Source organism: Palaemon carinicauda, chromosome 16 (genome assembly GCF_036898095.1).
Source record: "Palaemon carinicauda isolate YSFRI2023 chromosome 16, ASM3689809v2, whole genome shotgun sequence".
Taxonomy (NCBI): Eukaryota; Metazoa; Arthropoda; class Malacostraca; order Decapoda; family Palaemonidae; genus Palaemon; species Palaemon carinicauda.
In genome coordinates this window covers 71164521-71192116 of record NC_090740.1, presented here as the reverse complement: position 1 = coordinate 71192116, position 27596 = coordinate 71164521, and the positions used below count along the sequence as shown (strand labels likewise).

At 47.8% G+C, this 27596-nt stretch overlaps 1 protein-coding gene across 1 annotated transcript in view; it reads left to right on the top strand.

The window, feature by feature from the left end:
* The window catches only part of LOC137655767 (unconventional myosin-XIX-like), a 291069-nt gene that overhangs the window by 121258 nt on the left and 142215 nt on the right, over window positions 1-27596 (top strand). Inside the window, exons 10-11 of the mRNA XM_068389896.1 lie at window positions 6896-7052; window positions 22417-22541. Coding sequence (XP_068245997.1) covers window positions 6896-7052; window positions 22417-22541 — 282 coding nt within the window. The remainder of the gene's footprint in view (window positions 1-6895; window positions 7053-22416; window positions 22542-27596) is intronic.

Here is a 27596-nt window from a genome sequence, read left to right as displayed (position 1 = left end):
CTTTCCTCTACGGGTGACCAGCAGAAGGCTGTAAAACCTAGACCTTTGGTACTAGAGGCATCCTTCTCTCCGAGGAAAGAGTCTAGGGACTTGAAAATTCCTCATCGAGGACTACAAATCCCACAGAGGGAGTCAAGCAGTCCACATCTGGCCTCTTCAGGAACAACAAAACAGGATTTCAGTAATGGACAACAAGGTGTCTAAAAATGCCCTTTTCTGCCAAAGGCATGAAAGGCTCCAAGTATCCCGTGGAGAGAAAATGCAGCTCGGGACCAAACCCTGGACAATCTCCATATGTTCAGGGTATCGTATCCCATTCACTCATTTCTCCCTCCACTGATCAAGACTCCAGCGTCGGCAAGCTCTTATGCGGAGTGATTCGAAATGGAGCGGGCCTTTCGTGTCGAAGTCCACACCATGTTGGAGAAGGTTAGACAAGCTGTAAGACCACAGATCTTCATGTGCATGTTTGACCTAAAGGACGCATCCTTCCAGATCCCAAACCATCCATCTTCACGGAAGTATCTGAGATTCAGTCTAGATGACAAGAAATACCAGTTCAAGGTGCTGTGCTTCAGTCTTTCCACAGCACCCCAGGTCTTCATGAGAGTGTTTGCCCTAGTATTATCCTGGGCTCAAAGAATTGGCATCCGTCTCCTAGGTTTTTTGGACAACTGGATGATTCTAGCAGACTCGGTGGCAATCCTTTGTCAGCACTAAGACAAACTTTGGAGGCTTTGCCAAGATCAGGGGATTATGGTAAACTTTGAGAAGTCATCCCTACTTCCCACTCTAAGACTAGTATACCTAGAAAGGATAATACACACCAACCTCCCCAAAGCCTTCCCTTCAGACAACAGGGTGTGAGACTGAGGAAGGTCGCAAGACCTTTTCTCAGATGAGACTTTTCTGAGACAAGAAGAGCTTCCAGCCCAGAGGGGACTATGTCTTCTTGGAGACCCATCGTCTCTGGCTCATTTAATGCTCAACGGCCGCCTCAGGATACGATCCCTCCAATAGTGGCTAAAGTCCAACTGGAATCAGACCTTCGATTCCTCGGACATTCTGTTCCCCATGGGACCAGAGGAACGGACGAACCTCGAGTGGTGGGTGGCAGATGAGAATCTGCTGAAGGGAGTCGATCTTCTCGTCCTTCCCCCTGGACTTGATGCTGTTTTCCAACGCATCAAAAGAAGGGAGAGACCCCATGTGCTGCTTCACACAACCTCAGGCCTTTGGTCAGAGTTTGCAAAGTAGAGTACCTTCCTTCACTTAAATATCTCATAGAGGAAGGCCATCTACTTGGCCCTTCAAAAGTTCTATCAGTTCCTGGCTTGTCACTCAGTAGTGGTAATGAGTGACAGCACCATAATAGTAAGCAAGGAGGTACTTATTTGCACCCCCTATCACGCCTGGCAGTTGGGATACTGATATGGGTAGAAGTCCTCTTCCTTCCCAGGAAAAGGTATGTGCTTGCCGACAACCTGTGCAGAGCAACTCAGTTAATGGGTAGTGAATGGTCATCTAGTAGCCAACAAAGTCCTGACATTGTGGGGTTCTTCGACAGTGAATCTCTTTGCAACGTCCTGAACCCCAAGGCTCTCTGGCAAGATGCATTCTAGCAACGGTGGAACAACATTGACGTATTCCTTTCTCCCATTCTGTCTGATAAGAAGAGTACTCAACAAGGCCAGAACATTGGTCAACCTCTCAATGACCCTCGTAGCTCGGTTATGGCATCCCGCAGAAGGATATCCAGACCTTCCGTAGCACCTGTCGGAACTTCCAAGAGAACTTCCTCCACGTCACAATCTATTCAGACAGCCACATGCCAATGTTTTCCACAAAAGAGTAGCTTTGCTACGTCTTCACGGCTGGAGACTATCCAGCTTCTCCTCACTCAAAGAGGATTATCGCAACAAGTTGCCAAGGGGATATCTGGATATCTGCGAAAATTGTCAGCATCAGTCTACCAGGCGAAGTCGAACGTCTTCTGTGGTTTGTGTCGTGGAAGGGGTATCTCACCACCCAATGCCACTATTCCAGCAATAGCGGAGAGCCTCGTGTATTTGCGTGAGGAAATGAGCCCTTTATTTTCGGCCTTGAGTCTCGCCTTTAAACTGAAAGTAGACATTTCCTCATCTCTAGAACTTCCTCTCCTTATACGGAGTTACTTACTTACCTGTCCTTTGTCTGAAGTGAGACCTCCTCTTTTGAATGAGGTATGGGTTCTTGGGTCACTAAAAAGATCTCCCTATGAACCTTTACGCCAGTTAACAGATCTCCACCTTACACGGAAGACGATGTTCCTACTCACCTTGGATTTGGCTAAATAAGTCAACGAACTTCATGGTCTCTCGTATGACATCGTCAATTCAAGGGGATCTGGAGAAGTAAGCGTCAGCTTTGTCCCTGAGTTTGTTACCAAGATTCAGAATCTGCGGGTATCTGATCCTAGGTTTGATTCCTTGTTGATAACGAGTCTCCACTCTGTAACCATTGATCCAGATCCTGTTACCATGCCCAGTGAGGAGTTTGAGGCTCTACCTCAAGAGAACAGCAGCAGGTCGTCCCCGTGTGCCTTCGCTCTTTGTCAGCATTGGGAGAAATTAGAGGAGGATCACGAAAAAAAACACCATCTCAGCTTGCATTCGCAGAATCATTGACCCTACACTGAATCCAGATCTTCCTCCAACATGCCTACCCAGAGCGCATGATGTCAGGGGCATAACTACATTCCTGGCCTTCAAAAGAAACTTCTCAGTGACGCAGGTTCTGCTAGCGGGCTTGTGGAAACGCCAAACGTCTTTCAGCGCTCATTACCTGCAAGACGTGACCCACAGGAAACTCGATACGTTTTCTAGCTGGTTTTGTATTTCATGCTCCTTATTGGACAAGTAGCTGAAGGTTGAGGGCATTGGTTACCCAGTTTTAGTCTGAGTGATTGAAAAGGAATGACTGGCTCTTTTCCTTTCTTCACCCTCCCTCTCTTGGGGAAATCAGTATCCAGGGTCCTTTGCACAAGCTGGCCTCAACCAACGTGGGTAAACCTTTGCTCCCTCGTGTAACCTAGTACTGTATCAATACTGTTACGTCCCCATACATTGGCGAGGTGGTATTGGGAATGTCTTGGTCAACTCAGTTAATTTGTATAGACTCGAAATAACTTATACCTTGACAGTTACATTGCTAGTAACTTCAACACACCGCTTTTGTAGGCCGCAGACCATGCTAAGCAAGATTTAGCAAGGTGTTAGGATTTCGCTATTTGTGTACTAACATACATAATAAGGAAGCCCCGGGTAAAGCCAAAAAGCCTGATTGTCAGGGACATCCACTCTCTTAATAGGTGAATCACCCCTATAATTAGCACAGGTTTGTATTCCAGTTATGGAACAAATGACAAATTTGGAAGTCATTTGTATTTTGCCTATCGATACAAACTTTTTGCTGTTTATACAAACTTACCTACCAACCCTATCCCCCTTGAAGTCCTACCTCCAAGCAAAGTGAAGAAAAGTCGCAGGTGTGCTAGTGAAGGGGTAGCTAACTACTCCCCTCTAGCTAGCGTGATGGGTAGTTAACCCTCGCTAAAATTTAATGGCTTTTCCTTTCTGCTTTGCCAAAAGTAATACCCCTATAAATAGCTAAAGGTTTGTATCGTTAGGAAAAATACAAATTACTTCCAAATTTTTCATTTTGTTCTCATTTAATTTGATTTGATTGATTGTCATCCATTTTCTAACACTATCAAGGATTCGGTTTAGAGTTTCAGTAATGTCGTCTTTATCATTTATGGAGAAGTAAAATTGTGTATCCGCAAATAGTTTGAACTTCACACCATGCCTTTGTAGTATTTTTGATAGACCAGTGGTATTGATGTAGAATAAGATTGGGCCAAGTACACTCCCCTGAGGTACCCCTCTGTTTAAAGGTTCTTACGATGAATAAGAGTTTCCAATTTGCACACAGTAATTTCTGCCAATCAAGTAGTCTTGCAGGTATTCAAGTGGTTGATCTTCAACACCGAGAGACTGTACAGTAGATAATTTAATAGCAGTTCATGTACAACTATATCAAAAGAAATACTAGGATTGATTAATATTAAAATACCACATTTATTTTCTTCCATTATTTCCAGAATATCATTTACAACAGAGCAGATGGCTGTCTCCATAGAGCATAATTTTCTGTAAGCAGACTGGTTGTCTGGCAAAACTTCTGTTTCTTCTAAGTGACTGACTAGTTGGTCAAGAATTGTGTATTCTAGCACTTTTGAAACAAAGGATAAATATGAAATAGGTCTATATGAGTTTAATTCCTGATATTCCAGAGCTCTTTTCAGAACCAGTGTGACTATAGCCATTTTTTCATATTTGGGGAACTTCACTCATCGATGCTTGCATTTGCTATGCTGATAATTATTTTGGCTAGATTAGAAAAGTTACTTCCTCAAGTTACTTCAGATATTGGCATTGGATCAATCGCACAGTTGGTTTTCTCCGCTCTGTTGATAATCCTGGTGATATCTTATTGTGTTATGTTGTTAAATCTCATTAATTTTATTTGTGTATCTGGTGTAGTGTTAATCTGATTCAGGTTGAATATTTACAAATGACCTAGATATATTGTTTTTAAAGAATACTAGAAAATATTTGCTAATTCCTGGTCACTGTACCCTTTTGGTAGGCCTTTTTCATTTACATTTCCCATTATACCATTTAGGAGACGATATAACTTATTTATGTCTGTTACTGTTTCGCAGATCTTTCTCTTATAGTATTTGCTTTTGTTTTCTTCTCAGTAGGTAGTTGTATTGGCACATTGCAGTTTTGTATTCTACCCATGTACTTTCAGTTTTTAACTGATTCCACTTTCTTTCTTTATGTCTTTTTTTCCCTCTTTTTCTTTAGTCTCTCCATCAAACTGAGGAGATTAGTCAGTTATAGTCTTTTCTATTAATGGTCACATGGTATCATATTCACCTTTACTCACTCTATTATAAGTGGCCATAAGGCAGTCAACACACAGCTCCCAGCAAATGTTGGTTATCATGATCGCAGTGAATGTTGGTAGCATCATTTATTTTCTTTGTGATTTCTTTAATGAATACAGTAGGAGAGAAGTTTATTTTCTTCACCACTCCATGTTTCTCTAGAGGCAGTCTGACCATAATAAGTTTGTGTACTGGGGAGATAGTGCATTTCTCCTCTACATTTATATCAGATACAATGTTATCCATTCCATCACTAAGTCAGCTTTGACTAGACCTCTTCTCTACGCCTTCCAGGTGGACCTGTCGAACGAAATCTTCAATAAGATTCCGAAAGCATGTGCTAGACTTAAGCCAGCAAAGTCTTGTACTATGCTTCGAACTTGAACAACGAAGATTGTTCCCTAAAGGATTTAACACAGAAAGTGATATTCCTTTTTGCTATAGCCTCAGGGGCTAGAGTTAGTGAAATAGTGGCCCTATCTAGAGACGAGGACCATATTCAGTTCACAGAAGAGGGAGAACTGAATCTTTTTCCCGATCCTACCTTTCTCACCAAAAACAAGCTTCCCACCAAGAAGCAATTATTCTAGGATCGTGACCTGCGGGTGTACTGTCAGGATCCGCTCTGCGAATGAAGTAGTTGAGTTTTGCCCTCGGTTGTTTTAGGGATAAGTTTGATCCTGAGGTTTCGCCTATGAAGAGCTATCCTTCCTTGAAGTCTGAAGTTCTTCGAAGATAGACCTTAAGACACTCTACTGGACATAGATAGACATCTTCCTTCAGAGGGCAGATTCTCCAAAAAACGGATTTTGAGCAAACTGAAAAATCTATTTTTGGGTGATATCGCCATGTCGTCCTGATGGACCCTCCCTCCTTTCTAAAAAGGAGTATACATCTATTTAACAAAGTCCTCACCCGAAACTACTCTATCTGCGGCTATCCATGCTTAATTACAACAAGGAATAGTTTGCTGGGGTGGTACCGGGAGGGGATCCACCGGTTAACCTTGATAGCTGCTCCCCTTCAATTTCGCCACTCTTCCCCCTCAAAGCGAAAACTCTATTCGGGGTGAAGATTGCTAAGTGTCGTATCAAGAAATACGTCCCCTGATATTATGCGATATCCTTAAGAATTATATTAAGGGTACTTGCGCCAGGAGTTAGAATTTTGGAGACTTGTGGTCAATTCTTTGGGAGTATCACTGTATCCAAATATCCCTTAGAAAGCTGCCTAAAGGAACCTTCCATCAGGACGACATGGCGATATTACCCAAAAATAAATTTTTCGCTTTGCTCAAAATCCGTTTTTTCAAAGCCAACCTGTTGTACAATTAGTGGTAACATGCTCATAGTGTAATTAAGTCTAGTTCATGGGCAGTCCCTCAAATAGAGGATTAATATTTTTTTTATATTTTGTATAGGATACTTTGCATGTAAAAGATATATTAGTGCTTTTGTGTTTTTTTACATTTTTTTTTAAAGAATTTGACACAAAACCGATTGAAATATAACGATGCATAATTGTAGTAGAGTACAACATTGCAGTCCAAATAAAAAACCTTGTTCCCCTCAGAAGTGCTCCTTAAATGTAGTGTAACTTAAATTTCTCCCTAGCATATAAAAGTCAATTAGCTTCAGATTCTGTAGCCTAAACTTTTGGCTCACCAGCATTCATTCAAGTATGTGAAATAATAGTTCCATATCAATCTTCTAAAAGTTTTCGGGGTACCTTTAATGATCGTATTTATAGTGTATGTCTCCCTCTGTAAGTGAACTGTAATGGTTAAAGCTTATTGCTCTATTGTCCTATTAGGACATGGATAAGCAGATTAAGATTGATAGTGTTTACAATATGTAAACTATTGGCAATTATTCACTGCAGTTACTTTATAATTTTCAGGTCAGTGTGTTCCACAAACCATGCGAGCGTGAGGCTCAGTGTACTGAACGTCGCGACGCGCTAATGCAGCTCATATATTATTCCCTCTTTTTGCACATTGTATCTTACATCAATAAGCAAATCAGCGCTGAAAGAAATCTGTGGTCAAACTTCCTGGGTAAGGCAATTTTCTTTTCTTGGGGAATTACTCCCTACGAGGAACTTTATTTTGTTCCCATACTAACAAACCTTCCGTTATTTATGTGGATGATCTTTCAGCAGCAGTTGAAGGTAGCCATTAGACTTTAATTGCACGGTGGCAACCCTGCTTAAATGCTTGAGCGGGAAGGCTGGGAGTGGCTGGGGGGTACCCAGCAGCCTCTATATATACTGTACTCTCACAGCGGTGAGACGCCACTTTTCTTTTGGCTCATTAGAGATCAGACGTGTCCGCTCTCTTCCTGACTGTCATTATACTTTATCAATTCTGCTTTCTCTTTTCAGGTGTGCAGGTTTTCTCTTGACGATCGCCTTCATCATGCGAACCTGTCCAGGACACGAGGGTGCTACGCACGTGACCTTCATGTCGTCGTTGGAGACCAACCCGCACTCTTTGTGTCCTACTTGCCGAGGGCATCAATGCGAGTAGGGTTCACCCTGTGCAGAGTTTACGGAGTGGTCTGCCTCCCAATGGGAGAAGTTTGAGCGGTGTAAGAAGACGACGACTACGCGCGACCGCTCTCCCTTTGGGGCGAGCAGAGCTCTTTCTTCTTCATCTCACACCCCCGATTCTCTCTCAAAAGCTCCTTCTTGCTTGTTTTCGAGGGATTATCAAGTAGGAGCGCAGATCGTTTAATTTCTTGGCAACTCAGAAGTACTGAGAGGGTTGTTGCTTCCCCTAGTGGAGCAACTTCTCCTCCAGCTGCTGGCAAGCCATTCTCCCTTTCAGATCTGCCGCAGGTGTGGTCGTCTCCATAGGGATTTCGGGACCCCTTCGAAGGAGGAACTGTTGCACCTTCTCCAGTTTGGTGCCAGGAAGGAACCTTCTCCAGAGCCGTCGACATCTCAAGCTTTGGAACTGTGATAGATCCAACTGTCTCATTCTCCTGGCCCTTCCACACGTGGACGAGGTGATCGTTTGCGTTTGCCTCTCCAACGGCCCCTGCTGACGACGAACCCTCTCTCCCTCCTGGAACCTCGTCGTCCCGTAACCTTCAAACTTCTGTTTGTTCCGTAACCGAAATACAAACCACGCTATTTACAAAGGGTTTACTTTTAGCGCAGCTGAAATGACGAGCCAATAGTTTTTAACGAGGGTTAATTACCCCCGCGCTAGTTAGCGGGGGGTGGGGAAGGGTAGCTTGCTACCCCTCCCCCCTCCACACACCGGTGACTTGCTTCACTTCACTTTTGGCTCGGCAGTGATCAGACGTGTCTGTTCATCGCCTTCGCTGACAGCCTTTAATTTTCTTCTTTTTCTTTACAGCTTGTGTGATTGGTTGGAAGTTGACCTTCAGTTATTTTCTTTATTTAATATGCGGACATGCCCTGGAGTTGCCGGCCGTCCTTGTGGGACTTTCATGTCGGACGTGAGTACGGATCCTCACACCCTCTGCCCTCAATGTCGGGGCCGACGGTGCGACCAGGATAACATGTGCCGTGAGTGTAGGGAGTGGTCTGCCTCCCAGTGGGAGAGGTTTGGCCGTCGGCGTAAGAAGAAGTCCAAGAGAGACCGTTCTCCTCCGGGGTTAGCCTTGAAGGAGGAAGGTTCTCGGGACTCTTCTTCCGCCGCCCAAACCTCCTCCGAAGCTCCCCCTCGTCCGCCTCCTAAGGAGAGTCGTCCGAGTGGGAGCGCAGGCCCTTGTTCTGTTTCCCTACCTTCGGTGGGGGGAGAGGGCGTCGCCTCCCATAGCGAGGCGGTTCCCCCTCCTCCTCCGGGGGAGGTTATTGATAATAATACTTTATCCAGTGATGATCTGTTGCAGATTTGGTCGTCCCTGGGGCTTAAGGGCTTGCCCTCCAGGGTCGCTCTTATTGACCTTGTCTCGTTGGGGGCCGCTGTTAAACAGTCGCCGGTGGTAGCGGAGGTAGACCCTCTGTCTATTGTCGACGTCGTGGTGACAGAGGCCTCCGACGTGGCTGGGCCTTCCGACGCAGGTGCTGTTGCTGGTGATGGTGCTCTAGGCTCTCCTCCTCCTTCCGTGCATCCTTCGAAGGGGGAAGTGAGTCCTTCGGTCTCGACTGCTGCCCAGCTTCCTTCTGAGGGAAGTGTTTTGAAGGAGACTCCCCTTCGGAGGACCGATGGTCCCGACGATCTCCCCCGAGGCCGCCTCCGCCGTAAGGCTCACCGCCCTCTACGCCACAAGGGCCTCCCTTCCCCTTACAGGGGGACTAAGAGGCGCCTTTTTGGGTCTTCGTCCTCCGGGGGGGACTCTCCTCGTCAGCCTCAACCGACTACTCCGCCCTCCTTGAACCTCTCTGCGGACCGCTCTCCATCTCCTGCCGGATCTTCGCCTTCTGGAGAACTCGTCACCCGACGGGCAACGGTCCCTTCGGGGCTAAGGGATTCTTCCCTTACGCGAGCAGGGCCAGCGCACAAGCGCTCTCCTGCTCGCCAGCGATCTCCTGCTCGTCGACGATCTCCTGCTCGCCGACGCTCACCTGCTCGTCGGCTCTCTCCTGAGGTTCGCCCCCCTCGCCAGCGCTCTCCTGCTCGTCAGCTCTCTTCCGAGCGTCAGCGCTCATTTGAGGACCATCGCCCTGCGGTCTCTGACCACCCTTTAGTTCCTGCTGAACTCCCTGCTCACCATCGTGTGTCAGAAACACATGTTCGCCAACGCGCCAGCGATCTTCCCGTTCCTGCTCGTGAACCTATCCTCTCACAGGACACGCGTCGACCTTCTGCTCGCCAGCGATCACCAGCTCGCCAGCGATCACCAGCTCGCCAGCGATCACCAGCTCGCCAGCGATCACCAGTTCGCCAGCGATCACCTTCACATGCTGCCCGCCATCGCACGAACCTGCATGATCGCCCGCTTACGCATGCTGCTCCTCATCGCAATACCCTGAACGATCGCCCTCCTGCGGATGCTGATCACCATCGCACAACCCTGCACGATCGCCCGCTTACGCATGCTGCTCGCCATCGCACAACCCTGCACGATCGCCCGCTTTCGCATGCTGCTCCTCATCGCAATACCCTGAACGATCGCCCTCCTGCGGATGCTGATCACCATCGCACCCTTTCACGCGATCATTCACCTGCGCATGCTGCTCGCCATCGCACAACCCTGCACGATCGCCCGCTTACGCATGCTGCTCCTCATCGCACAACCCTGAACGATCGCCTTCCTGCGGATGCTGATCACCATCGCACCCTTTCACGCGATCATTCACCTGCGCATGCTGCTCGCCTTCGCACAACCCTGAACGATCGCCCGCTTACGCATGCTGCTCCTCATCGCTCAACCCTGAACGACCGCCCTCTTGCGCGCAATCATTCACCTTCACATGCTGCTCGCCATCGCTTACCATCACGTGATCATTATCGCCAGCGATCTTCTTCACCTACGCGGCAGCACGATCCCTCGCCGTCGCGCCATCGCTTGCGTTCGTCGCCTCGGACACGTGTTCCTTTACCTGCCCACCCTCACGCCCACTCGCCTGCGCGCCCGCGTGATCGCTCGCCTGCGCGCCCGCGCGATCGCTCGCCTGCGCGCCCGCGCGACCGCTCGCCTGCGCGCCCGCGCGACCGCTCGCCTGTACGCCCGCGCGATCACCCGCGCAACCATTCGCCTTTGCGCGACCGTTCACCCTCGCGCGACCATAGTTCGCGGCGAATTCCACAGCCGGTGGTAGCAGCAGGGACGCGTGCTCCTAGACGGCACTCGGGATCACCTCCATCCAAGCACAGGTTGGTATTGCAGGACGAGGACAGGTCATTACAGCATTCTTCCCCACCTTCTTTTCAGGCAGGTACCGTCGTGTCCACTCCAAAGGATCGCCCGATCCCTTTCACCTTAGCGAGGATTTCGGACTCTGTGTCCTTTGAGCAGCAGACTTGGTTTGGTCCGCTGGCACGGGCGTTAGTGAGGGTTATGAAACCAGCACTCGCCGGCCAGGGTAACAAACCAGCGGCTGTCTCTCCTTCGCTGAAGAGAAAGAGAGGAGTGGACTTCGTGGTGACTTCCCCCAGGGCGAAGTTGGTTCCCAAGAGGTCGGTCTCGAGGGTCCCCTCTCCTGCACGAGTACTCTCTCCTTCTCCCGTGGACGAGGCCTTTCCGTCCTCAGGTGAGTCCAGTGGACCGGTAGTCTTCCCCCCGGCACCAGGGGGGGAGACTTCGCTTCAGGCAGGAGAATTGTCTCGTGAGGAAGGGGCCCCTCGAACCTCGTTGTTGGGATCCTGTATCCCTCCTAGGAGGGAGCCCAAGGATTCCAAGACCATCCCTAAATCCTCTGCAAGGATTCGACAGGAACCCATGACTACCCAGGGGAATGTCCACGTATCACCCCAGGAAGAGATTCCTGGGGCAGGAGACTTAGCTGCCAGCCCACAGGGAGGAGAACAGCAAGAGTCCGAACATGCCTTCTGGCAGGTCCTAAGCCTGATAAGGCAACTTAACAGTCTTACGGATCCAGTCATCCCCCCCCGTGAAGGCAAAGACACAATTCTGGATGAAGTGTTCGACGTTCGGAAGGCCCCTAAGACCAGTGCAGCTCTGCCCTGGTCTCGGGGGCTGAAGAGTGCCAGAGCTAGGGCCAATGCTCAGCTCGCACTTCTTGCCTCCTCCAGTCGTTCCACTGCCGGGAACAAACTCATCCCTCCTCCTCGCCTTCAGCAGAGGAGGTATTTCGAGATCCTGGGTGAGCACAACCTCGCTCTTCCGCTCCATCACTCTGTGGAGGAGCTGGCGAAGGGAGTTCCCTTGGAGAAACTCTCTGCCCGGCAGGTGTCGTTCTCGGCGGCAGAGATCCTTAACCACGAGAAGGTCGCTAAGTGTGCCATGCAGGCCACTTCGTGGCTGGACTTCTGGTTAGGATCTCTGGGCATCCTATTGCGATCTGAGGACTTGTCCAAGGAGACCAATAGGAAGGCCCTAGAGACCTTCTTGCTCTCGGGCACCCGCTCCATCGAGTTCTTGGCGCACCAGGTTACCACCCTGTGGGCCAACTCGGTGTTGAAGCGTCGCGATGCTGTGTCCGAGAGATTCCATCCGAAGGTCCCCGCCGTAGATGTGTGTAGGCTCCGACATGCCTCCCTCCTGGGGGAGAGCCTGTTTGAGCCTCAAGACTTGGAGCGAACGGCTGAGAGGTGGAGGAAATCCAGCACGGACTCCCTCCTCCACAGGGCCCTTACAACTCGGCCCTATAAGCCTCCAGCCCCGCCACAACAGCAGCAACAGCCTCGTAAGGCTCCAAAACAGGCACCGGCAGCTAAGAAAGTGGTGTCTAAGCCCCAGCCCTTTCCAGCCAAGGTCAAGAGGGGTGGTAAGTCCTCCAGGGGAGGCAAGACTTCTAGGGGTGGCGGCCGCGGCCGCAAGCCCTAGGGGTGGCAGTCCCCCTGCGTGTCCACCTGTGGGGGGATGCCTTCAGCGTTGCGTCCGCAGGTGGCAACATCTCGGGGCCGATGCTTGGACGATCTCGGTGATCGGCCAAGGTTATCGCGTCCCGTTCACGTCATCTCAACCTCCCCTGACAGCGAATCCAGTGTCGTTGAGCTCCTATGCCATGGGATCGGCAAAGGGGCTGGCCCTTCAGGCCGAAGTCAAGACCATGTTCGAGAAGGGTGCTCTCCAGGAGGTCGTGGACGGCTCTCCAGGCTTCTTCAGTCGACTCTTTCTTGTAAAGAAGGCTACTGGAGGCTGGAGACCCGTCATCGATCTCTCGGCTCTGAACAGGTTTGTCAAACAAACCCGGTTCAGCATGGAGACAGCAGACACAGTCAGACTTGCGGTGAGACCACAAGACTTCATGTGTACACTGGATCTAAAGGACGCGTACTTCCAGATCCCAATCCATCCGTCTTCCAGGAAGTACCTGAGATTCTGCCTAGACAACAAGATCTACCAGTTCAAGGTGCTGTGTTTCGGTCTCTCCACAGCTCCTCAGGTGTTCACCAGAGTGTTCACCCTGATTTCGACTTGGGCGCACAGGAACGGCATTCGTCTCCTTCGTTACCTAGACGATTGGCTGATCCTAGCAGACTCGGAGTCGACCCTTCTTCGACACCGAGACAGGCTTCTAGATCTTTGCCAAGATCTGGGGATCGTGGTAAACCTCGAGAAGTCCTCTCTGCAGCCGTCCCAGCGACTGGTTTATCTAGGCATGCTAATAGACACCAATCTCCACAAAGCCTTTCCATCAGACGACCGGATAGCAAGGCTGAGGAGGGTGGCGGAACCTTTCCTCAGGCGAAAAGAACTCCCCGCCCAATCGTGGTTGCGTCTCTTGGGCCACCTATCCTCCCTGGCCCGTCTGGTTCCAAACAGCCGCCTCAGGATGAGATCCCTTCAATGGCGGCTCAAGTCCCGGTGGAATCAAGGATCCGATTCCCCGGACACTCTGATCCCAATGGGGTCTCTGGAACAGACGGACTTGCGGTGGTGGCTGGCCGACGAGAACCTGCGAAAGGGAGTGAGTCTTCTCGTCCTTCCCCCGGAATTGACTCTGTTTTCGGACGCGTCAAAAGAAGGGTGGGGGGCGCACGTTCTGAACCAGAGGGCCTCAGGCCTTTGGTCAGAATCAGAAAAGTGCCTACACATCAACCTGCTAGAATTGAAGGCCGTCTTTCTGGCCCTTCAACAGTTCCAACGGTTCCTGGCGGGTCACTCCGTGGTGGTGATGAGCGACAACACCACGGTAGTGGCTTATATCAACAAGCAGGGAGGCACTTTTTCGCAACAGCTATCCCATCTTGCAGTAGAGACTCTGAGGTGGACCGAAACCCACTCGATAACACTATCAGCTCGCTTCATTCCTGGCAAGAGGAATGTGCTCGCCGACAGTCTGAGCAGGGCTTCGCAGATAGTGAGTACCGAGTGGTCTTTGGATCCTCAGATAGCCAACAAAGTCCTGACTTTGTGGGGTTCCCCGACGGTGGACTTGTTCGCGACAGCCTTGAACTTCAAGCTGCCCCTGTACTGCTCACCAGTCCCGGACCCCAAGGCACTCTGGCAAGATGCTTTCCAGCAACGGTGGGACAACATCGACGTGTACGCCTTCCCACCATTCTGTCTGATGAGAAGGGTGCTCAACAGGACCAGACTATCGGTCAACTGTTCCATGACTCTAGTAGCTCCGCTATGGCATCACGCGGAATGGTTTCCGGACCTTCTGCAACTCCTGACGGAACTCCCAAGGGAGCTTCCTCCACGACACGAGCTTCTCAGACAACCCCACTCCGGTGTCCCTCACAGGGCCGTAGCCTCGCTTCGGCTTCACGCCTGGAGACTATCCAGCGTCTCCTCGCGGAGAGAGGCTTTTCGCAACAGGTTGCGGAGAGAATGTCTCGGCACCTGCGAAGGTCCTCTGAGGGAGTCTACCAAGCGAAGTGGAGAGTCTTTTGTGGTTGGTGTCGTGGAAGGGGTATCTCTCCACTCGATGCCACTATTCCAGCAATAGCGGACTTCCTTGTGTATCTGCGAGAAGAAATGCGCCTTTCTGTCTCGGCAGTGAAAGGCTATCGCTCAGCCTTAAGCTTGGCCTTCAGATTGAAGGGCGTGGATATTTCTTCATCGCTAGAACTCTCTTTACTCATACGTAGCTATGAGCTTACCTGCCCCCAGTCGGAAGTGAGACCCCCTCCTTGGAACGTGGTTCGAGTTCTCAGGTCTCTCAAGAGACCTCCCTTCGAGCCATTACGCCAGGCCTCCGATCGCCACCTGTCTTGGAAGACGGCTTTCCTACTCGCCTTGGCCTCGGCCAAGCGAGTTAGTGAACTTCATGGTCTCTCGTACGACATCGCCCATTCAAGGGGATGGGGGGAGGTAACGTTCAGGTTCGTCCCTGAGTTTGTGGCCAAGACTCAGAATCCTGGAGTGCCGGATCCTCGGTTCGACTCTTTCAGGATCGCGAGTCTCCGTTCTGTAACAAACGACCCAGACCAGCTGCTACTATGCCCAGTGAGGTGTCTGAGGTACTACTTGAAGAGAACGGCTGCAGTCCGTCCTCATGTGCGAGCTTTGTTTGTGAGCACAGGCAGGACAAAGAGGAGGGTCACAAGGAACACCATCTCTGCTTGGATTCGAAGGGTTATCCACCATGCCCTGAATCCTGACCCTCCTCCGTCACGTCGCCCTCGGGCCCACGATGTCAGGGGTATTGCTACATCCCTGGCCTTCAAGAGAAACTTCTCTGTGACGCAGGTACTTCAAGCGGGGGTCTGGAAGCGTCAAACGACCTTCACAGCCCACTACCTGCAAGACGTGACCCACAGGAGCCTCGATACGTTCTCTATCGGCCCTGTGGTGGCTGCACAACAGCTGGTCTAACCTCAGGCTCCTTTTTGGACAAGTAGCAGTAGGTTGAGGGCGTTGTTACCCGGTCTTAGTCTGTGTGAATGAAAGAGTATGTCTGACCCTTACTTCTTTCTTCATTCTCCCCTCTCTTGGGGAAGCAGCATCCTGGTCCTCGCATAGCTGACCTCGACCTCTGCAGGTAACCCATGCTTCTTTGTGCTCCTAGTATTAAGCTTAATACTGTTGCGTCTCCCATACCCTGACGAGGTGGTATGGGGAACGTCCTATCCTAGAATTCCTATCTGAAGGTCTCAAGGTCAACTTCATAGGACGAGTCACACTCTCCTCCTCACACTACTTATGTAGGCCACTCGTTCCTAGCGATGCTAGGAACCTGTGAGGTACAGGGGCTCCCTCTCTCTAGTGCTGCTCACTAAGGGATCGAGCCCCCGGGCAAGCCGAAGTCAGTAAGGCTGGGGACTTTCCACCCTTCCTAAGGGGTAAGTCACCCTTTGTAAATAGCGTGGTTTGTATTTCGGTTACGGAACAAATGACAAATTCGAAGATAATTTGTATTTTTCCTAACCATACAAACCTTAGCTATTTACACATATGTGCCCGCCATCCCTGACCCCCAAGTCAAGTCCTACCTCTAAGTGAAGTGAAGCAAGTCACCGGTGTGTGGAGGGGGGAGGGGTAGCAAGCTACCCTTCCCCACCCCCCGCTAACTAGCGCGGGGGTAATTAACCCTCGTTAAAAACTATTGGCTCGTCATTTCAGCTGCGCTAAAAGTAAACCCTTTGTAAATAGCTAAGGTTTGTATGGTTAGGAAAAATACAAATTATCTTCGAATTTGTCATTTTTCCCCACAGAAACTCGCAGGCTGCAGATGTGGAACTTCCGGGGACCAGCGCTCCTACCATCAGCAGTGCAAAAGGACGAGCATCACGATCGCCTCGCCCTTCTGGACTCTCTTGCTCTGATCGCCATTTGTAACGATCGAAAGATCTTATTGATCGTAGGTCATCACGATCCGAGCGCTCTTTTGAAAGACGCTCACGCTCTAGAGCTTCGCGCTCTCCTCGGAGGGGTTCCTCTTCATGAGAACGAGTCTTGCAATCTCGTTCTACACGATCGTGAGCAAAGTCTAGACCTAGGTTAAGAGGCTCGCGTTCTAGATCTCTGCGATCTAGGTCACAAGAATGGCACTCACGAGGATGACGCTCATGTTCACGAGGGTGGCGTTCATGTTCCCGAGGGTACCATTCACGAGAACGACGTTGTCGATCGCAAGGCTGACGCTCACGTTCGCGAGCTAGGCATTCATTTCTCAAATGTGAACTAGACGGTCTCGTTCACGAAGATATCGTCGTACGAGTAGTCCATCAGCACGTAGCCCCTCAACCAGACCTTCCAAGCGACCTCGGACCGAACCTAAAGATGAGTTTGACCATTCTTCTAATAGGTGTCCAGCTAAACCCATAGTGCATTTCACCGCTTGGGGAGTTTTAGCAAAGCGTTTGCCTACTCGACGCTCGGAAACACAACCCGCTGTGAGGCGTTCTCCATTGAGAGTAGTCCCTACTCAGAGGCCTTCTCTGCCGACTTCGTCAGACGTAGGTGTTTTCTGGGGTAGGAGGGAAGCGTTACACCCTACTCTTCCTCTGTGGCTCCTAGTGCTCCTGTTGCGAGCACTTCTGCTCATGAATCGCGTCAGTTGATGTGTGAATCTCGCGATTTCACAAGCAAATCGGCAATTTCTGCGAGCAACTCATGAGCAGATGTGTCGGAACCACGAGCAAGTGCGGTACCAACACCTTCGCCTCGTTTCTCTGCGTCTTCCATCTCCAGCGAAAGACCAATGTCTGAAGGAACGTGTTTCTCTGCCTCAAAGGTTGTCACCTCTGTTGACTGGAGCTTCTAGAGTTCCACACAAAGGACACACTCCTAGGGAATTCCAGGGTATACCTAGGGTTTCAGAGCTTCCTCCATGGGTGAGCACCTTCATGGCCACCCTCGGGAAATCTCTGAATATGGCTCCTCCACCGCCACAACCTCCGACTGTCTCAGTTAAGGCAACCCATAGGATTCCCCCTGGAACCCTTGTCAGGTTTGTCAGTTGGGAGTCAGGACCCTAGAAGGAGGTCGACTGCAGACACAGCGTGCAGATCACCTCCACCCCAATTGCATGCTGAAGGCCCTGCTCCTTCTGATTCTTATATGGCCAACTTACCCTTTACACCAGTGAAGGTAAAGGAGGTCATAACTAAAAAGCAAAGGAGAAGGATGAGAGACGTAATATCACCTCACACCGATATCATCCATCCAAGGATGAGTAGGGACATAGGCTCACCCAGGGAGATCACAATTCATCCCTTCAATCCTCAAGATATTGAGGTAGTGCCTCCAGATCAACGTCTGGTTTCTGTACCTCCTCCAGAAGGAAGGAACCTCCAGCTCCTGCTGCCAAGGCTTCGTCTAGTGCCTCGAAGACCTTGCAGGTTCCCCTTCCTAAGACTGCGAAGGAACGTCTTGTGCGTAGGGAGTCGGAGGTCTCTAAGATGAAACCTAAGAACGCTGCGGCACAGGAACCTAGATTGGCTGAGACACAGACGTTGTCCCCTGTGGCGGGCCCACCCGGTGATTTTCTTGACGACCCTGACCTACCCAAGGCTTTGGATGTAGACGACCCCTTAGACTCGGAGGATGAGAATCTTCCAAAGGCGGCCAGCCCAAACTATCACTCCGAACAAGAAAGACGCGAGTCGGAACATACCTTTTGGCAGGTCCTCGTCTTTATGAGGGCCATCAACAGGCTGTTCACTCCTGGTACCACTACCAGGAAGCCTTCGAGGTCCAGTGCAGCTTTGCCCTGGTTCAAAGGTCTGATAGCTGCCGAAAGGAAAGCTATCGCTCAGATAACGGGAACTTCTAGTTCCTTGAGGGTAGGTTTCTTCTCTCCGTCCCTTCCACTTTCTTTCGTTTTACAAAGGAAATATTACGAGATCGAAGGTGAACCACATTCCGCCATGACCCTCGACCCTTCGGTAGAGTCCCGAATGAAGGGTGTTCCAACTCAAAGCCTATCCTCTCTGAAGTCCTCCCTCTCGGCAGTTGAGCTCATGAACATAGAGAGAGGCGCGAAGTGCGCCATGCAGGCTGCTTCGTGGCTTGATCCTTAAGCTTTATGGCTCGCTCCCACAATCTTTCGAAGGAGTCAGCCAGAAAGACTTTGGAGTCCTTCCTGTTGTCAGGTACTCAGACACTTGAGTTTCTGTCGCACCACGTTGTCAAGCTGTGGGCTAACACCATCCTCAAGAGAAGGGATACAGTCATAGGCTGGTTCCACAAGCTGGTGCCGAAAGTGGACGTTACTCGGTTGAGGAATTCCACCCTTGAGGGTTCATCTCTCTTCGTTCCGGAAGAGATAGAGAGGGCTGCTGAGCGATGAAGGAAATCGTTCAACGATTCTCTCCTCCATAGGGCCATGACATTGCTGACCTATGGTAGACCTTCCTAGTCTTCTCGGCCTCAGCAAGCACCTTCCTCTACTCACCAGAGGAAAGAGGGGAGGAAAGGGAGGTGACCGAGGTGGTCCCTCCCAGTAGGAATGGCATTCTTCATCACCTACCACCTGTGGGAGCATGCCTACAGCGATGCTGGCAGAGGTGGCAGCTTCACGGGACAGATCCCTGGATGGTGGAAGTGATCGCCCTAGGGTATCGCGTTGTGTTCATTTAATCTCTCCCTCCTCCAACTCGGGATCCAGTGCATCTAAGCTTCTAAGAGAAGAGATCCGCAAAGGAGCTTACCCTCAAGGCCGAAGTCTAAACCATGCTGTGGAAGGGCGCTCTCCAAGAGGTCGCTGAAAGGTCCCCAGGCTTCTACAGTCTAATTTTTCTGGTGAAAAAGGTGACTGGAGGCTGGAGACCAATCATCGACCTCTCCTCTCTAAACAAGTTTGTTCAACAGCCTCAGTTCAGAATGGAGACAGCAGACACGGTCATTCAAGCGGTTTGTTTAAGGGACTTCACGTGCACACTGGATCTGAAGGACGCATACCTCCAGATCCCAATTCATCCGTCTTCAAGGGAGTATCTAAGATTCATACACGAGGAAAAGACTTACCAGTTCAAAGTTCTATGCTTCGGTCTCGCGACAGCTCCTCAGGTATTCACCAGAGTGTTTGTCCTAGTGTCATCTTGAGCTCGCACGAATGGCATCCGTCTTCTCAGATATCTGGACTATTGGCTGATCCTAGCAGACTCGGAGACGACCCTTCTTCGTCACTGTGACATGCTTCTCAAGTTTTGGCCGGACCTGGGGGTTCTGATAAATCACGAGAATTCATCACTGCAACCTTCACAGAGACTGGTATACCTCCGTAAGATCATAGAGACCGTCCAAGAGAAAGTCTTCCCATCAGACGGAAGAGTACACAGACTGAAGGAAGTAGCCGCTCCCTTCCTCAAGGAAGTAGTTCTTTCAGCATCTCGTTGGTCGAGTCTGCTAAGCCACCTAACCTCTCTTATCCATCTTGTTCCAAACGGCCACGTTAAGATAAGATCCCTTCAGTGGCAGCTGAAGTTGGTGTGGAACCTACACTTAGATCCACCAGACACCCGAATTCCTATAACTCAGGATCAGGTGACGGATTTGAGTTGGTGGATGGTAAACAAAAACCTTCGAAGGGGCCAGAATCTTCTCGTTCCCCCTCTGTATTTGATGCTCTTCACAGATGCATCAAAAGGGTGGGGGCCTCACCTGCTGCACCATACAATTTCCGGCCTTTGGTCAGAGTTAGAAAGGTACCAGCACATAAATCTTCTAGAGATGAGAGCGGCCTGCCTAACTCTTCTTCAGTTCCAACAGTTTCTGGCAGGTCAATGTGATGTTGATGAGCAACAGCACCACAGTAGTGGCTTACATAAACAAACAGGGCAGTACCTTTTCTCAGCCTCTATGCCATCTTGCGGTAAAGATCCTCAGATGGTCAGAAGAACATTCTGTGTGTCTTTCAGCTTGATTCATTCCCGGCAAGAGGAATGTGCTCGCGGATAATCTGAGCAGAGCTACTCAGATGGTAAACTCCAAATGGTCTTTGAATCATCAGATAGCCAACAAAGTCCTGAGTTTGTGGGGTTTCCCGACTGTAGACTGGTTCGCCACATCTCTGAAAAGCAAGCTTCCGCTGTACTGTACTGTTCTTCAGTCCTGGACCCTCAGGCTCTATGGCAAGATGCATTCCAACAACGGTGGGACAACATCGACGTGTATGCCTTTCCCCCCCGTTTTGTCTGATGAGAAAACTGCTCAGCAAGACCAGAGCATCCAAAGATCTAATGATGACCCTTGTAGCTCTTCTATGGCATCGTGCAGAGTGGTTTTCCGGACCTCCCGTAACTTCTAGTAGATCTACCAAGAGAACTCCCTCCTTGACCAGATCTACTCAAACAACCACACGCGAACATCTTCCACAAGAACATGCAGTCGCTTCGACTTCACGCATGGAGACTATCCAGCGTCTCCTCTCTCAGAAGAGCTTTTCACAACAAGTTGCAGAGGGAATGTCTGGATACTTGCGTAGGTCCTCAGCTTCAGTCTACCAGGCTAAATGGAGAGTATACTGTGGTAGGTGTCATGGTAGGAATATCTCTCAACTCGATGCACTATTTCAGTAATAGCGGAGTTCCTTGTATACCTTTGGGGGTAAAAACTTCATGGATTCGGGCCGTTTCAGATTGTAATTCTACGTTCTGTAACCAATGATCCAGATCAGTTGTTGTTATGCCCAGTGAGGAGTTTGAGATACTATCGTAAATGCACTGCAGCAACACGGCCCAGACTAACACCTCTGTTTTTTAGTTCAGGTAGAGTAAAGAGGAGGATCACCAAGAACAAGGTTTCCTCCTGGATTCGCCAAGTCATCGAAAGAGCCTTGGCCCTAGATCATTCTCAGGTTCGTCGACCTAGAGCCCATGATGTCAGGAAAATCAGTACTTCCTGAGCATGCGAGCGCAACTTTTCCATGTTGCAAGTTCTCCAAATGGGCGAGTGGAAGAGACAGACCACCTTCACAGCCCATTACTTAAAAGACGTGACCCACAAGAGACTCGATGCGTTCACTATTGGTCCTGTGGTGGCTGCTCAACAAGTAATTTAAGATACCTCAGGGTCCTTGATGGACAAGTAGCAGTTGGTTGAGGGCATTGGTTACCCGGGTTAAGACTGGGATGAATGAGAAGAATGTTTGGCTTTCCTTTCTTCATCTTCCCTTCCCTTTTGGTACAGCACCATGGATCCCTCTACAATGTGGCTTCAACCTCTACAGGTAATTATCACTTCCCTTGTGTAACCTAGTATAAGTTATAAAATTGTTATACTGTACACATCCCCATTGCTTTCTACAAGGGAGCAATGGGATACGTCTGGTTTTCCTATATGAACTCAAAGATGTTCATACAAACAGCAACCTCTATTTTACTGCATTGCACATAGCCCGAGTAGTCTCACTTTGTATATTTCAGCGAGGTGTCAATGTTTTCCCTAGACTTCCCCCCACCTAAGAGTGAGTCATCCACATAAATAACGGAAGGTTTGTTAGTATGGGAACAAATGACAAATTCTGAGATAATTTGTATTTTTCCCTAACTAATGCAAACCTGGATTTATTTATATAAATTGGCTCGCCATCACCTGTCCCTCAAAAGTCCTGCCTGCAATAAAAAGTGACGTCTCTCACCACTGTGAGGGTATATATAGAGGCGGCTGGGTAACCCCCAGCCACCCCCCAGCCTACCCACTCAAGCGGTTAAGCAGGGATACCACCTCGCAATTAAAGTCTAATGGCTACCTCCAGCTGCTGCGGAAAGATAATCGACAGAAATAACTCCAGGTTTGTATTAGTTAAGGAAAAATACAAATTATCTCCGAATTTTTCATATTTATATTATTCCCATCATTGCTGCTATAGCTTTTGTATGATAAACTTTGCATGTTTGTGTATTTTCTACTCATTAATATTTTGTAACTAGTGTTTATAAGGTTTTTCCAATCTTTGAAGTTTATTTGAATATCTCTCTACAGGTATATTAGATGTTTATGGGTTTGAAACTTTTGAACAAAATAGCCTTGAGCAGCTTTGTATTAATTATACAAATGAGAGACTACAACAAGAGTTCATCCGAAGGTACCTGGCAACTGAACATCAAGTAAGTTAAGAGGCATTTATAAAACATCTTACATATTCCTCCACAAACTCAGCAATTATAATAATTACCCAATTTCTGTACCATATAATTTTTCTAGGTGCTTAGTCCATCTTCAAAAGATAGAAGGAAAACATCTGTTATTATTGCTTGGCCATCTTTTGTGGATAAAAAAAAAAAGAAAATATTTGTCATTTATTATTAATTGGCATTCTTTGGTGGATCCAAAAGTATTATTATCTGCAATGGCAGAGCATGATTTTTTACTTTGAAGGCCATAGATATTTTACTAATTGTGGTAGTTTTTCAAAGAATTGTCTTTTTGTTCTTGCACCAAATACAAACCTTTCAGCTCTTTACTATGGAGATATATTTCAGTGACAGCTGAAACTAGCTGTAAAACTTTTAAGGAGGTTTACTCCCCTTTGCTAGTTTGTGGGAAATAGCGGGATAGTCCAACCACCCTGCTCACGCTAGCAATAGCTAACACAAGCCACATTTTATTCTGGCTCGGAAGAGAACGGACATTGTAAGTTCTCCTCTGCTTTACTCTGTGTCTTCTTCTTCTTTGTCTACATCTTTTCCCTCTTCTATGTGGGGTCTATATTTCTGGTCAGCTTTCTCCATCTACCTCTGTCCCACACCTCATCACCGGTTAATCCCTTTGATCGAAGGTCACCCTTGATACAGTCCACCCATCTTCGCTTTGGTCTCCCTCTCCTTCTCGTTCCCTGATTATACTCACTGACCATAGTTGTTTTGGCTAATCTCTTCACTGTGTAACAACCATAATAAAGAACCAACTGGTCTAAAAGTTTAAAGTTTTCCTATCTCTTCAATACAGAATGGTTTCCAAAGGTGATACAGTTTACTGTAAAACTGTTTGCATCTATTTACCTTTGTTCGTATAGCTTCATCATAAGAATTGAGAGCAGAGGCAGACTGATTCCCTTTGGGGCATCCAGTCTGGGGGATTCCTTCAGGTGAACCCAGATACTACCTTCAACTACGTTTCACAGGCAACACTCGATGCCAACCTTCAACTTGAGCTCTGCTCATTAATGGGAAGCATAAAGCGCTGGCCAGAGGTTTGCCTCCGGGTGTTGGACAACTTCCTCTTCCGAGGGTGAGTTAACCGTCACCAGGTGTTGGGCGACTTTCTCCTCCGAAGGAGAGTTACCCTTCACCATCCATTGTCCAGCAATCTCCCCACTTTCGGGGAGAATTGTCGTCAGCAGTAACAGAGACTGGTCATCTTTACCTGCCTGCAGGAGAGATGACCTTCACCTGAGTGGTTTCCCTCCAAAAGTTTCCTCTGACAGGATAAGAATTTGTCAATTCCTCATAAAGCTCTAAGGAGCTTGATGGCGGAGGAGTTAGGTGACTGCTTGCAGCACCTGCTCTTCATTGTCATACTCTCAGGGTACAATTCAAGTTCCTTGAGCAAATTTCCTTCTGGGTCATAGCGCAGATTGGGGTGCCTGCCGACTACTTGCGGTCGCCGCCTTCCTTATTGTGTCTTGTAGGCTATAACTCTTCGTGGTTATTGCTGAGATCATGTCTGTTGGGCACAACAAAGCTCAAAAAAAAGCTCTTGGAGCTTTGTGAGGCCAGACCCTTCGGGACCTGTGCCTCATGGTTTCTATCCCTTATGAGGCAGAGACCACTAGTAGTTTGTAACTTCTCAGAGTTATTACCTATGTCGTGCCTGCTGAGCACAACAAAGCTCGTGAAGCTTTGTGAGGCTAGGCCCTTCGAGATCTTTGCCTCATGGTTTCAACCTCTTACGAGGAAGAAACTACCCCTAGGCTATAACTTCGGGGTTATGACCTACATCATGCCTCATAGGGCACAAAAAAGTTCATGGAGCTTTATAAGGCCAGAACATTTTGGACCTGTCTCTCATGGTTTCAATCTCTTGCGAGGGAAAAACTACTCGTAGGTTATAACTTCATGGTTATTCATTACATTGTAACTCTTCAAGGCAAAATGAAACTTATGGAGCTTTGTAAGGCCAGGATCTTCGGGGTCTAAGCCTCATGGTTTAACCTCTTACAAGGGGGAAATCTCTCGTAGACTATATCTCTTTGGGGATACAGTATTGCCTAATTTGTACCTCTTCAGGGCACAACAAAGCTCATGGAGCTTTATTAGGCCAGTTCCCTTGGGACTTGGGGCTCATGGTTTCAAACTCTTTACAAGGGAGAAACTTCTGTTCTTTGACAAGGGAAAGACAAGCTTAGCGTGCGACCTCTCGCCCAGTAAGGTCAGTGAGCAAGGAGCTCAGAGCATTGCCATCTACGAGCGGACCTACTCACTCACCACAACAAACAGCTGAGGGAATTCAGTGCGTACCCACAGCTATGTGCTGTACCCCCCTCTCACCATAACATACAGTTGAGAGAGTTCAGTGCGTGCTCATACGTAGGTGCCTAACCCAACACTTGCCAGGTGTAGAGGGTATTCAGTGTGCTCGCCATCCTACACGCTTAATACCTCACTCTCCCATTCAGGACTTGATATATAGCACACAAGTACAGTACAGTGAGAACAGTGCAAATCTCTCCATACAATACATCTTATTATAACTTTGTCTTTTCACTGTGAGTAAATAGTAACTATGCGAGCTTTGGCTCACTATACCTAAGAGATATATCATCTACAGACACTTGAGTTGCCTGCACATGCAGATGCCCAAGGTTACACATGTTCGCAATTGTCTCATCAGGGTTCACCTCAACAGCGCGTTCCTCGTCAGCACAGCATGCTCGCGGTGCACTCACCTCGTCATCAGAGTACGTGTGCAGCGCTCGCCATACGTACGCACTTCCCTTTTTAAATCATACCACTGAGCTCTCTCCTCAACAAAGGAAACAAGGCATAAAGGGTCATCTATTCAAAGGATCAGTCCTGGTTTCAAGACCTTGTCCAGACAGTTAAGGGGACTGTCCGCTTTATCCTCCAATTTATTTTCTAATTATTCAAAATGCACCATTTCTATATATATTTTAGACATATATAATACCTTCATCATATAAAAATTTCACATCATTTGATCAAAAACTTTTGGATTTAATAGCAAAGATCATGATTTAAAAAAAAAATGGGGTACATTTTGCTCCTCTAATATGAAACCAATTTGTTTAAAATCCTACCATCAAAGCTTCTATAAACCGAATATTTGAGTGTGACAGATTTTTTATATTCCTTTTTTTTTCAATGATTTTTTCTTAAGTTTCTTTGTCTAGATGCAAAATAATCATGAAAAAAGAGTAAAAATATAATAAAAATTCTGTCACACAAAATTATGGGATTATTATTCCTCTTTTCAATGATATCTTTCTACAATTGAACAATGAATAAGAGAAAAATTTACTGAACTGTGAATAAACATGTTTTTGAGTTATGAGCTCCCAAAGATTTGCTATAAAAGTTTGCTTTTTTTTCTTAGGAAAATCAAAATGACATCATTATGATAACTTTACTTTGTACTTTTATTGTTTATTCCTACATGAAGCCCCCGTAACAAGGTATTTAAACCCTAAGTTTACTAATACACGCGGTGTTAGGGTGTCTTGAGTTGCCAGTGGCCTTTCATTGTTGCCAGAGTTTTAGTTAGAATGTTCCAGCTTTCTACTCTTTTTTCATGTTTCCCTCTCCTTGGTTTTTTTTGTTACTCTCTGCTTACTTTTTGTTCTTTCTTTGACCTTAGGTAACATTTGCCTTGCTATAAAGTTTAATTGGACTTTGTAAAATTACAATGTACATACGAACTGCAAGTAAAGAAACACACATCCATTGTAACTTCTATACGTCTTTGGATACTCTGGCTGATCTTCATGTAGATCGTACTTTGTGTTTGCCTACCCTCTACCAATGCCTTCCATCTCTGCCAGACGTACAAGATTTCGATACATAAGTGAAAAAATCGCTAAATATATGCAAAAATAGACACGCAAAGACGATTTTGTCAAACTTGGTCATGCAGACGACGCAGTAAGGATGACGTCATCATTTAAAGACCGCTTTATCTTCATTATTTTTAAAATTAATAGGCTGAAGTTTCTGGAGAGAATGTACAATATGTTTCTGTATACAGTAATGCCTCACAATACGAAATTAAGTTGTTCAAGAGTGGCTTTCGTAAAGGGATTTTTTGTGTTGTGAGTCTCATTTAACATGTAAAATCGCCTAATTCATTCCAAATCCTACAAAATAATGTACAGCTAAATACATTTGAACTCTTCAATAAACCTAAACTAAATGTGAATACTTATAAAATAAGTAGTTATTAGAACATAATGTAATAATAAATGGAAAATAATACAATACATACAGTACAATACTATACATATACAAAATATACTGTAACCCCTACTATAGACTACAGCAGCATTTTCCATTATGTAAACTTTTTTTTAATGGATGACTATTTCATCCTCGGCCTGGCTGGCAAATCTTTTCTTAACATGAAACATTTTCCGCAATGCGATTCATAAAAATATTCGCATCTCGTTTCATAGCATGAAAATTTTGTAAGCAGACTCTTTCATGAAGAGAGGTATGACTGTACATAGAAACAATAACACAATTTTCAACTTTTTAAAGTTGTTGGGTCAAACACCATAGTGGACGGTCCCCTAAGCAAATGGTCTCAGGACCAGCTCAAGCTCCTCCTATAGCACTTAGTAGCCTTCGGATTCCTCTGGAAGTCCCAAGTTCCTCGGTAATGAGTTCCTGTCCATCTGACCCTCGATGTAGGAGTTACCAGCAACCTCCTCATCCGGCCTTCCATCCCTTTCCTCCGTAGAAGTCTTCCAGATATGATCAGTATCTGCCATCCATGGCCACTGACAGCAGCCAAGACCCTGGCGGGGAGAGATTGGGCATCATCACGATCAATTCTGGAAAGGAATAAGGGGTCAACGAGTGGACACATCCTCTCCAGGGGCATAATATACCCAAGGACTGGTAGGGACTCGAGTCCTTCGATGGAGTCCTCTTTGACAGAATTACAATTGTTCCTATTAGACTTAGCCCCATAGTTGTTAGTTCTTT